The following is a 12,993-nucleotide window of genomic DNA, read 5'->3' as shown; positions in this document are numbered from 1 at the left end:
CCGACCCGGACCGAAGCTCCGACCGCTGTGCTCCCGGATGTGCCCTCAACCGGGACGTCCGTGCCCGCCGCACCACCGCCCAAATTGAGGAGATCGAGGAGGACGATCCGGCCGCCGAGACGGATGGACCTATGATGGCACTTCACCCCCGCCGGACTCCTTTTTAAACACGTGGTGAATGTGATGAACGGTTACTGCCTTATCATCATGTAAGGTGATGTCCCCTTTAAGACCAGGCTTGGAACCCTGGAGACTCCGCCTCTGGCTCCGCCCATCTGGGAGCCATACATAAAGGCCTGCCTCATGGTCTGTATAGCAGTCAGCTCTCGTCCATATCTGTAGCACAGTTATTAGCCTAATAAAGCCTTCTTTACAGTTTAATCTCTAAGCATCATTATTGAGGGTACCTCAGTGACCCACAGTCGCGCTGGCTGCAGCATTCCGAATTTCACTACTTTCCGGTACAACGCCGCTTTGGCCCGGTTGAAACCCGCTCTCCGCTTTGCAACCTCCGTGCTCCAATCCGGGTATATTCGGATCTCTGCATTGTCCCACTTAATGCTCCGCTCCTCCTTGGCCCATCTCAGGACCCACTCTCTGTCCGTGAACCGGTGGAACCTCACCACCATCGCCCTTGGCGGCTCATTTGCCTGGGGCTTCTTCGCCAGCTCCCGATGTGCCCGTCCAACTCCAGCGGCCTCGAAGGGGCCTTCGTGCCCATCATCGCCTCGAGCATCGTGCTCGCGTATGCCCCGGCATCGGCCCCCTTCTACTCCATCAGGGAGACCCAGGATTCGCAGATTCTTTCTCCTCGACCTGTTCTCCAGGTCTTCGAGTCTTCCCGCCCACCTCTTGTGTTGCGCCTCGTTCTGCTCCACTCTCACCGCCAGGCCCACGAACTCGTCCTCGTTCTGACTGATTCTTTTCTGTACCTCCTGGATCTTAGCTTCGTGGGCCTTCTGGGTGATCCCGAGTCATTCAATTGCCGAAAGCATAGGCGCCAACATCTCCTTGTGCATCTCCTCGCGCTGCTCCTCGAAGCAGCGCTTGATGAACTCCTGCAGCTCCCCTTTGTCCCTGGCCGCCGCCATTTTGTTTTCTTTCCCTCGCTTCTCCCATTGCTCCAGTGCCGCTCCTTTGGCCGTTACACTTCTGGTCCGTTTCATAGAAGTTGGAGGGGGACCTCTCTCTTCCCTCCCCCACGGGTTGCGTCAAAAAACAGTTCCGTTGGGGCTCCTCTAACGAGCCCGAAAGTCCGTGGTAGCGGGAGCTGCCGAATCGTGCGGCTTAGCTCCGCATAGCCGCAACCGGAAGTCTCCATTTCTTTATGTTAACATGTGGGCTAATGTTTGGGGGTTTGGTGGGAAGATGGGATCGTTGTTATTGATATGGGGATTGACATTACATTCGTTGCTGATTGTTGTTTATTGATGGGTGTAAATTTGGGAGAAAATGTGAAAAAGGAGGAGAATAAAAACATATTTTTTAAAAAAAAACTAGTTTTGACTCTTAGGGCTGTGGTTAGTGCAGTTAATGCAGCATAAGGGGGCATGTTCTTACACTTGAGATATGTGGGGCGGGATTCTCCCAGCCCCGCGCCGGGCCGGAGAATCCCCACAATCGGACCATGCCGCCCCAACGCCGGCACGCGATTCTCCGCAGTGCCATTGGCGCTGGGGCATTTGGCGCGGCGCCGGCCGCTGGCCGCTCTGGGCGGCCGGGCCGCCGATTCTCCAGCCCGGATGGGCCGAGCGGCCGCTCTGAAAAGGCAGAGTCCCGCCGCCGCCGTCCACACCTGCTCGCAGCCGGCGGGAACTCTGCGCGCAGGGTCGGGGGCGGCCTGTGGGGGGGGGGGGACTCCGACCCCAGGGGGTTCCTCCGATGGGGCCTGGCCCGCGATTGGGGCCCACCGATCAGTGGGTCGGTCTCTCGCTCCCTGGGCCTATTTGCTTACGCGCCGACCCCTGAACTCCTGCGCCATGTTGCGTCAGGGCCGGCGTGTTGAGGAAGGCCACCGCGCATGCGCGGGTTGGCGCTGGCGTCACTGCGCATGTCCTCGTTGACGCAGCGCCACTGCGCAATCGCGGATCCTGCGGCGCACAGTTCGCGCCGGGATGGGAAGCTGGAGCGGCGTGAACCGCTCCAGCGCCGTGCTGGCCCCCTGTAGGGGCTAGAATCGGTACTCCCAGTGGCACGGCGGCGTTTCCGACGGCGTGGACACTCTGTCGCCGAATGGGAGAATACCGCCCATGGTGTTCTTGATGGTCTAATTATTCTGGATAGAGGCTCTTCCTCATCCCATTCTGAACAAAGGCACCAGCCCTCCACAATTGTCTTTATCACATTCCAATTAAGGAGATGGTGATAAAGTGGTTGTGTCACTGGATGAGTAGTTCAAGGCCAAGGCTATTCCTCTGTTGATACAGGTTGAAATCCCACCACAGCAGCTGGTGGAATTTTAATTCAATTAATAATTATGGAGCATAACGTTAGATTCATGTCATAGAATCCCTACAGTACAGATTCGACACATCGAGTCTGCACGGACCCTCTGAAGGAGCACCCTACATTGGCCCACTCACTCGCCCTGTCCCCCTAACCCCATCTAACCTGCGCAGCTTTGGACACTAAGGGGAAATTTAGCATGGCCAATCCACCTAACCTGCACATTTCTGGACTGTGGGAGGGAACCCAGGAATCTGGAGGAAAACCACACAGACACGGGGAGAATGTGCAAACTGCACACAGAAGGTCACCCAAGCCCGGAATCGAACCTGGGTCCCTGGCGCTGTGAGGCAGTAAAGCCTCCATGCCACCCCATGTCATGAAGCTATCATCACTTGTTATAAAAACCCATCTGATTCACTCATTCCCTTTAGTGAAGGCAATCTGCCATCCTTACCTGGCCAAGATTCCAGACTTCCTGTAGCAGAGGTGACTCTTGGACTGCCCTCTGAAATGGCTTCGGCAGCCATTCAGTTCAAAGGCAATTAGAGATGGGCAACAAAGATTGGCCTTGCTAGTGATTACCACATTCCATGAGTGAATACAGAGGAGCACTCACATTTTATTCTGAAAATTGTGACCATAGACTGAAATTATTGAAAGAATTCATGATGGAGGAACTAAAATATTTATAACTGTTGGGACATTTTAAATTAATTCATGAGAACTAGATCTAAGTTATATGATAAGGGTAGTCAGTAATGTCCCTGCCTTTGGGCCGTAAGCTCCGTATTCGAGTCCCTTGGCGGACAAGGATGATGCATTCATAATGTGGCCAAACCGGTTGAGTAGCAACTTCTAGATCCTTCCAATACATCTATGGCAGGCAGTAAGAGTGGGTGAGACCCCGGTCAGCCAGAACCTGAGCAAGACAAAGGCAAACCAGTGCAGTACCTTGCCAAGTATAACCATGGATCAACACATGGAAGTCCATGGTCACCAACCCCCTCAGGCATGATACCTGAAAAGTGGGTGAGATCCAAACGATCTGGCACAACAATCAGACACCAATAGTAGAATCATTCTTCATTCAAAATCAATCAATCAATTTATATCAATGTTGTAAAATTGCAGATTGAATAATATCAAATTAAAATAATGTCTAATGGTAATGCAGCCATTGGGTTTCATATGAGAAATGGCATGAAGATTTACTAAAAAAAAACAAATGCACACCCAAGTTAATTTCTAATAATGTTTCTGTTATCAAATTGTCTTAAGGCTCTTTATAATCCAAGATTGAATGACCCGAACGAATATCTATAAATTGGATGTGATTTATTGATCCTATTTTTCCATTAGGGAGCTTCACCTGCAGAAAGCGTGGCCAGTGAATTGGTGCCATAACTGTGTAGATTTATCCTCAAACCATCAAATTATAGAATCAGCCATACAGTTCCCACAATGCCACATTCACACACATGATTTAATTTAAAACATTTAAATCACTTTTTCTTGGAGCTGGTTTTGCACAGTGGGCTAAATAGCTGACTTGTAATGCAGAACAAGGCAGCAGCGCAGGTTCAATTCCTGTACCGGCCTCCCCGAACAGGCACTGGAATGTGGCGACTAGGGGCTGATGTGTTAGACAGGTAGGTTCGATGTGGACTGCACTCGATGCAGGGAAGCTAGAAACAGACGTCTAACACTGGAGAAGATCCAACACTGTTTTATTCAACGATAGAACTGATATACATATTCAGCTGTGGGTCGACACTATACTGAACTGACTGGAGACCTTGTAGTAGCCTGACCAGACTTACTAGCTACCGCATGGTGTTTGCACTGTGCTAGCTCGTGGACTCTGACTGTCTCAGTGGCTGGGTCCCGAGAGAGCGGGAAACCTAGTGCCGTCTGGCTTTATAGTGGTAGTGTCCTGTCTGGTGATTGGCTGCACTGTGTTGTGTGCTTACTGGTCATCCTGTGTGTCAATCACTGCCTGTCTGCATCTCATTTTATACATGAGTGGATATTATGACAGGGGCTTTCTGCAGTAACTTCATTGAAGCCTACTTGTCACAATAAGCGATTATTATTATTATAGGTGGTGGCAGAGTGGTTAGCATTGCTGCCTCACAGCGCCAGGGACCTGAGTTCAATTCCGGCCTCGGGTGTCTGTGTCGAGTTTGCACATTCTCCCATTGTCTGCATGGGTGTTCTCCCGGTGCTCTGGTTTTCTCCCACAGTCCAAAGATGTGCCGGTTAGGTTGATTGGCCATCCTATATTGCCCTTCGCATCTAAAAGGTTAGGTGGGGTTACTGGGTTATGAGGAGAGTGTGGGTCTCTTTTAGAGATTTGGTGCAGACTCGATGGGCCGAATGGTAGGGAGTCTATGATTTAGACATCAAGTAAGTGCAGTAGAGTAAAATGGTTAAAAAAACAAACAATTTTAATGTAACAGGAATGTGCAGGGAGGCACCAGTCATGTTCATAAGTCAGTGGTCATGTTGTTCACTATTTGTCAGCTAAAAAATGTGTTATGGAGCACTTGGGGCAGCCTTCAGGAGCAGCACGCACAAAATGGAAAATGGATAAGGCATGCCACTGGTAAATGTTTGTAAAACTACTGCACCTCCAGCAGTGTGGCAGGAATAAAAAGGCTTGTGACAGTCTACTGGAGGCACCTGTCTATTATAAAGAACCATTTAGTCAGCAAAGAAAAACCTTCAATATCAGAACTCAGTATCACAGTGTTTATTTAGCAGCTGAGGTTTGTACTGGTTACTTCCTGTCAGCCACAGAATTAATTAGAACAGAAATACCAAAACAAAATACTGCGGATTCTGGAAATCTGAAAATAAAACAGAAGTTCTGGAATACTCAGCAGGTCTGGCAGCATCCAGGTTGTGATGACCTTCGATCAAAAACCATTCAGCTGTTCAGGTTATCTCGAAAATCCCGCCCATTAACGCTGTTTCTCTCCGCAGGTCCTACCTGATCTGCTGAGTAATTTTAGTTTATTTTGATTGGAACATGATGCACTAATTTAACAAAACTTCACAATACCTCTTTTGTGCTCCTTTCTGTTTAATATCTTTAGGTGTCTTGAAGCATTGTGCATTTACCTAAATGTTGGGAGAGTTGAAGAGCCTTACGTCAGCATCACCAGAAAGAAGCAGGTGCGACAAAATGGTTATTGTGAAGAAATTGAGAAGGAAGTGGGCCAAGCAGAAGGCAAAATGTTCACCCACAGAGCTGCTTTTAACAGGACTTCAGTGATCCAGGCTTTCATAGGCTCTGCGCCACAACTTACCCTCCAGCTCTATGTTAGTGTAAAGCAACAGTTTGTAACACCAGGTAGAGGTACGTATTTTTGTCACACTGGAATTACACGTCGATCTAAAGTTACTTAACCCAATGGAACATCTTTGGGATCTGGGCTTGAATTTATCCATACTAATTGGATGAAGGTCTATTATTAGGTCACCATTATATTCAGGCATCAGCATTGCATCTGTTGAACCTTCTGCTACGTTTTTCTTTTAATTTTTATTATAACACTAGAAACATTGTCAAATAATTATTTTAGTCGTCAGGGAAAGCAACATCACGAATGTGTTCAATAGAACTAATACAGTTCATCTTTTATTATTTATGTGACTGGAATAATCTCCTTACAACAAAAAAGGAGTTATTTTTGCAAAATGACTACAACAGATGCAAAATGAATGCAGTAGCAGTAAGACTAACCTGTTTGAAAGTCTGGATTGAGTCTGTAATTTTGTTCCTAATTGCCGATGACCATAATTTGAACTTTCCTGAAGGTTCTGAGCCCACGCCTGCCGCTTTCCTACTCAGTGCTGATTATGCTGCAGTGTGTGTGGGCTCAGTGCACCTGTCCTGAAGGTATGGAATGGTGTGGCTAGCACACTGTTGGATCACTGAAGGGGCAAGGGAGAGGGCAAACAGGTTCTTGGTTGGAGGTCCTGCTGGGGAAAGACCAAGAGAGGAGGGACGCCCTGTACCCACAGAGGGGAAGGACCCCCCCCCCCCAATCTTCCTGTTCATCTCCACTGCGGCTGTTGATGCTGCTCTGCTGGCATCATGTCTTCCTCCCATTCCTCGTCCAGCCCAAGGGGAGGCCCTGGCAAAATGCCCAGCACCAAGCACTGCCTTGCTCCTGGTGACTCCTAGAAGGTGCCCAATAGGGTGTTGCAGTACAGCACTTACTGTTTTCAAGTAAGTGAAACTTCAAGTAATTTCCAGAAAACATGATATTTGAGTGTTGGCAAAGCCTCAACAAAGTATACCCAAAAAGTCTCCTGTTGTGTTTCAGAGATCAGCTTCAAAGCTTCAGTAGCAATTAAATGGCGAGTGTCCCGCTAAGTAGCAAGTGAAATACACATCAATGTGTTATTTACTCCAAAACAGCCGGCCACTGTTAGGTGGGAGCGGTAAATGGAAGTGCTAGCTATCCAAATACCGTACTGACTCTTTACTGAGTGCTAGCAGTCATGCTAAGTGACAATGAACTATTCAACCAGCCTCTAGATGATGATTCCAGGCTCCAACAAAAGATAATAAGTTATCTTTGCGCTCATCTGGCATCACAGTTTAAGGCTGCATCCTGGCTACTTCGAAGGCTCTTTAGCATCAACTCGCATTAACTCTGTTTCTCTCTCCATAGACACTGCCAAATTTCCTGAGCATTTCAGCACTTTATGTTTTTATTTCCAATTTGCAGTATTTTGCATTTACAATATTTATTTGCATCTGTTACTCATTGCTCCAGGTTTTTTGCTATTATTTTGTAACAGTCACACACTAATTTTGTTAAAATCTCACCCTAATTATCCTCTCACTTCGGCTTGTTCCCTTGCTGATAACCCACACTCCACTAATAGGCTGAGAAATGTATTTGCACATGCCGATTTGTCAGTTCAGGTTGCCTTACCAAATCGGCTTCTAATTCTCTATTTTGTAACTTTTAACCTTTTTTATTTGGTCTAATGAGAGCTGCTCCAGATTTTTTTCCATTACTCAAGCTTCTCATCCTTGGCATCAGCTTAGTGAATCTTTTCCCCACCCTCCCCATGGCCTTGACATCCTATCTAAAGTATGGTCCCCAAATTGGACAGAATATTCAAACAGTCGTCTAATCAATAATTTAAATGAATATTTGCTTTTGCATTTGATGCCTCCATGTGGTGGCTTGAGGCAATACTGTGGATACTTCCAGTATAACTGAACAAAGGTTTGTTGAAAACAAGTACATAAACTGTATACAGGCACCGAGTTTAAACAGGTCTTCACTTTCTGGCTCCCAGGTTCCCACTGCCCAGCCTCTGCTGCCAGGGCCCTGCATAATTTTCCCATTGGCCGGGGTTCATGTGCACGATAGGCCCAGATCCAGTTAAGTGGACCGTGAGGGCTCGCCCGTAAAGGGTCATGCTGCCACATCCCTCCCCCCCCCCTTAAGCCCCTCAATAATATATTTACAAAATAGGTTATATACAGTCAATGTGTACAATAAAAGGGGATGAGAAACACAAGGAGGGTCCATAAAAGATCATCAGAATGTCAATCTTCAGTGGATTTTCTGGATCTCGTAGACTGCCTTACTCCCCCAACTGACTCTTCCACCTCAGGTAGCATTGGTGGCGACCGTGGGGGGGGGGGGGGGGGGGGGGGGGGGGGGGGGGGGGGGGGGTGGGGGGGGGGGGGGTGGGGGGGGGGGCATTCCCTTCTCCAGCTCCCTCCTGCGCCATCGGCATTTAAGTTTGGCTTCCATATTTTGTCGGAAGGTGGAAGGGACAGGTCTCACCCTGAAGAATTTCGGAATGGAATCTGGGTTGATGTAAATCTTAGCCTTTACTCCTCGTGTTTGACCCAACCAGTCCTGGAATACAGATTTATATTTGCATATATTTGCATAAGACTGTTATATTTGCCAAAGACGGTCTGGAAGACACTGTCCGATATTTATTTTTTCAAAACATAACAAAAGAAAACGAGAAATCGCGCAGAGCAAGATATATACATGGCAAAATGATATATTTACACAGACTTGTACACTGGCCCTCACCCGTACGTGCCAGTTTCCACAACCCTTCATGTTATCTCTTGCTCATCCACCCTCCCAGGCAGTCCCCCCTTTCCCCCCCCCCCTCCCCCCCCACTCCCAGGACGTCCCCCCCCCCCCCCACCCCGGCAAGGTTGCTGCTACTGCTGACCGACCTTCCTCTAACGCTCCGCGAGATAGTCTAGGAACGGTTGCCACCGCCTGTAGAACCCCTGCGCAGACCCTCTCAAGGCAAACTTAATCCTCTCCAACTTTATGAACCCAGCCATATCATTTATCCAGGCCTCCAGGCTGGGGGACTTTGCCTCCTTCCACATTAGCAAGATCCTTCGCTGGGCTACAAGGGACGCAAAGGCCAGAATGCCGGCCTCTTTCGCCTCCTGCACTCCCAGTTCGTCCACTACTGCAAATATTGCTAGCCCCCAGCTTGGCTTGACCCGGACTTTCACCACCAGAGATATTGCTCCCGCCACTCCTCTCCAGAACCCCTCCAGTGCCGGGCATGACCAAAACATATGGACATGGTTCGCCGGGCTCCCTGAGCATCTTCCACATCTGTCCTCTACCCCAAAGAACCTACTCAACCTTGCCCCCGTCAAGTGCGCTCTGTGGACCACCTTAAATTGTATCAGGCTGAGCCTGGCACACGAGGAGGAGGAATTAACCCTACCTAGGGCATCAGCCCACAGACCTTCCTCGATCTCCTCCCCCAGCTCCTCCTCCCATTTACCCTTCAACTCTTCTACCAGCGCTTCCCCCTCTTCTTTCAACTCCTGGTGCATTTCCGACACCTTGCCCTCCCTGACCCATACACCCGAGATCACCCTATCTTGAACTTCTTGTGCCGGGAGCAACGGGAATTCCCTCACCTGTCGCCTCACAAAACCCCTCGCCTGCATATATCTAAAGGCATTTCCCGGGGGTAACTCGAACTTCTCCTCCAGTGCCCCTAGGCTCGCAAACGTCCCGTCGATGAACAGGTCCCCCATTCTTCCAATCCCCGCCCGATGCCAGCTCTGGAACCCCCCATCCATCTTCCCCGGGACAAAACGGTGGTTACCCCTGATTGGGGACCACACCAATGCTCCCATTGCACCCCGGTGCAGTCTCCGCTGGCTCCTGATCCTTAGCGTTGCCGCCACCACCGGGCTCGTGGTATACTTTGTCGGCGAGAGCGGCAGCGGTACCGTCACCAACGCCCCCAGGCTCGTTCCTTTACAGGACGCCATCTCCATCCTCTTCCATGCCGCCCTCTCTCCCTCCATAACCCACTTGCGGATCATCGCCACATTTGCTGCCCAGTAGTAGCTCCCCAGGTTTGGCAGCGCCAACCCTCCTCGGTCCCTACTCCCTACTGCGTTCCAGGAACCCTCTCCTTACTCTCGGGGTCTTATTCGCCCACACAAACCCCATAATACTCCTGCCTACTCTCTTAAAAAAGGCCTTAGTGATCACGATGGGAAGGCACTGAAACACAAACAGAAACCTCGGAAGGACCACCATTTTGACCGACTGCACTCTACCCGCCAGCGAGAGCGGTAACATGTCCCATCTTTTGAAATCCTCCTCCATTTGCTCCACCAACCTCGTCAGATTCAGTTTATGTAGGGTCCCCCAACTCCTGGCTATCTGGATCCCCAGATACCGAAAGCTCCCCTCCGCCCTCCTGAGCGGTAGGTCCCCTATCCCTCTTTCTTGGTCCCCCGCCTGTAATACACAGAGCTCACTCTTCCCTACATTGAGCTTATAGCCCGAAAACTCCCCAAACTGCCTTAGAGTCTGCATGACCTCCACCATCCCCTCCATTGGATCCGCCACATACAGCAACGGGTCATCCGCATATTGCGACACCCGATGCTCTTCTCCCCCTTGGACCACCCCCCTCCATTTATTAGACTCCCTCAATGACATGGCCAATGGTTCGATCGCCAATGCGAACAACAGGGGGGACAGGGGGCACCCCTGCCTCGTCCCTCGATACAGTCGAAAGTACTCCGACCTCCGCCGGTTCGTCACTACACTCGCCATCGGGGCTCTGTAAAGGAGCTTAACCCAATTGATAAACCCTACCCCGAACCCAAACCTACGCAGCACCTCCCAGAGGTACTCCCACTCTACTCGGTCAAAGGCCTTCTCCGCGTCCATAGCTGCCACTATCTCCGCCTCTCCCTCCTCCGATGGCATCATTATCACGTTTAAGAGCCGCCGCACATTGGTGTTTAGTTGCCTGCCCTTTACAAATCCCGTCTGGTCCTCGTGGATTACCCCCGGGACACAGTCCTCGATCCTCGTGGCCAGCTCTTTTGCCAGCAATTTTGCATCCACATTGAGGAGCGAGATCGGCCTGTACAATCCACATTGCAGTGGGTCCTTGTCCCGCTTTAGGATCAAAGAAATTGTCGCTTCCGACATTGTCGGGGGCAGGGTCCCCTCCTCTCTTGCCTCATTAAAGGTCCTCACCAGTAGCGGGGCCAACAGGTCTGCGTACTTCCTGTAGAACCCCACCGGGAATCCGTCCGGTCCCGGGGCCTTCCCCGCCTGCATGCTCCCCAAACCCTTGCTCAGCTCCTCCAACCCAATTGGTGCCCCCAAACCAGCCACCTCTTGCTCCTCCACCCTCGGGAATCTTAGCTGATCTAGGAATCATCTCATCCTCTCTTCCCCCGCTGGGGGCTGGGATCTTCATAAAAGGCCTTGAATACCTCGTTTATTTTCGTTGCACTCCGAACCGTGGCTCCCCTTCCATCTTTGACTCCCCCTATTTCCCTCGCTGCCATCCTCTTACGGAGCTGGCGTGCCAGCATCCGACTAGCCTGTGGTCAACAGGTCAAACTCCGTCTGGAGCCGTCGTCTTTCCCCAAGTAATCTTTCCTCCGGGGCCTCTGCGTATCTCCTGTCCACTCTCAAAATCTCCCCCACTAACCTCTCCCTTTCCATACCCTCTGTCTTCTCCCTATGAGCCCTAATGGAGATTAGCTCTCCCCTGATCACCGCCTTCAACGCCTCCCATACCACCCCCACCTGCACCTCCCCGTTGTCGTTGGCCTCCAAGTACCTTTTGATACACCCCCTCACCTTCTCACACACCACCTCGTCCGCCAGCAGTCCCGCATCCAGCCGCCACAACGGGCGTTGGTCCCTCTCCCCTCCCAGCTCCAGTTCCACCCAGTGCGGGGCATGGTCCGAAACGGCTACAGCCGAATACTCCGTCCCCTCCACCCTCGGGATGAGCGCCCTACCCAGAACAAAGAAATCTATCCGGGAGTAGGCTTTGTGTACATGGGAGAAGAAAGAAATTTCCCTGGCCTGCTGCCTTGCAAACCGCCATGGGTCCACTCCCCCCATCTGATCCATAAACCCCCTAAGTACCTTGGCCGCCGCCGGCCTCTTTCAGTCGTTGATTTGGAGCGGTCCAGTGCTGGATCCAACACTGTATGGAAGTCCCCTCCCATTATCAGGCCTCCTATCTCCAGGTCCGGAATGCGCCCCAACATGCGCTTCATGAATCCTGCATCATCCCAGTTCGGGGCAGAGACGTTTACCAACACCACCCACGTCCCTTGCAGCCTACCGCTCACCATTACATATCGCCCTCCATTGTCCGCTACAATAGTCTTGGCCTCAAATGACACCCGCTTTCCCACCAATATTGCCACCCCTCTATTCTTCGCGTCCAGTCCCAAGTGGAATACCTGTCCTACCAATCCCTTTCTTAACCTGACCTGGTCCGCCACCTTCAGATGTGTCTCTTGGAGCATGGCCACATCCGCCTTCAGTCCCTTTAAGTGCGTGAACACTCGAGCCCTCTTCACCGGCCCATTCAGGCCCCTCACATTCCACGTTATCAGCCGGATTGGAGGGGCTCTCACCCCCCCCTCGCCCCACCGACTAGCCATCTTCTTTTCTGGGCCAGTCCCATGTACACGCCTCCCTCACCCTCCAGTCCCCCAGAGGGGGGACCCCCGTCCCGTCCACCTCTTCTGTGTCCCATACCCTTTCGGCCAGTGCAGCAGCAACCCTTTTCCCCCCCCCTCCCCCCCTCCCCTCCCCCCGCTAGACCCCTGTCTAGCTTTTTTGCTCCCCCCATGTCACTCCCGTAAGTCAGCTGACGCCTGCTGACCCCGGCTTCCCTCGCCGTCCCATTGACCTCCCCGCGTGGGAGTCTCCCAATCCATATGCATTCCTTCTTTCCCCTTCCCGCCTTTCTTCCCGCGCACGGGAAAAAACCCCGCGCTTTCCAAAGCCCGCTCCGCCCCCTCTGGCGCAGCTCCTTGTCTCTCTCCCCCAGCCCATGTAACATTTCCTGCGCGTGATTGACCCCCTATATACAACAACCATCACACATCAAACCCCAAAACATCCCCCCCACCCTCACAAACCCTCAGTTAGAGTCCAACTTTTCGGCTTGTACAAAGGTCCACGCCTCTTCAGGCGTTTCGAAGTAATAGTGTTGGCCCTTGTATGT

At 51.2% G+C, this 12,993-nt stretch overlaps 1 protein-coding gene across 1 annotated transcript in view; it reads left to right on the top strand.

The window, feature by feature from the left end:
• cybb (cytochrome b-245, beta polypeptide (chronic granulomatous disease)) overlaps positions 1–12,993 on the top strand; it is a 146,820-nt gene that overhangs the window by 17,211 nt on the left and 116,616 nt on the right. Inside the window, exon 2 of the mRNA XM_072513893.1 lies at positions 5,547–5,809. Within this exon, the coding sequence (XP_072369994.1) occupies positions 5,547–5,809 (263 nt within the window). The remainder of the gene's footprint in view (positions 1–5,546; positions 5,810–12,993) is intronic.

This window comes from Scyliorhinus torazame, chromosome 8 (assembly GCF_047496885.1).
Source record: "Scyliorhinus torazame isolate Kashiwa2021f chromosome 8, sScyTor2.1, whole genome shotgun sequence".
Classification (NCBI taxonomy): Eukaryota; Metazoa; Chordata; class Chondrichthyes; order Carcharhiniformes; family Scyliorhinidae; genus Scyliorhinus; species Scyliorhinus torazame.
This window is presented reverse-complemented; position numbering and strand designations above follow the sequence as displayed.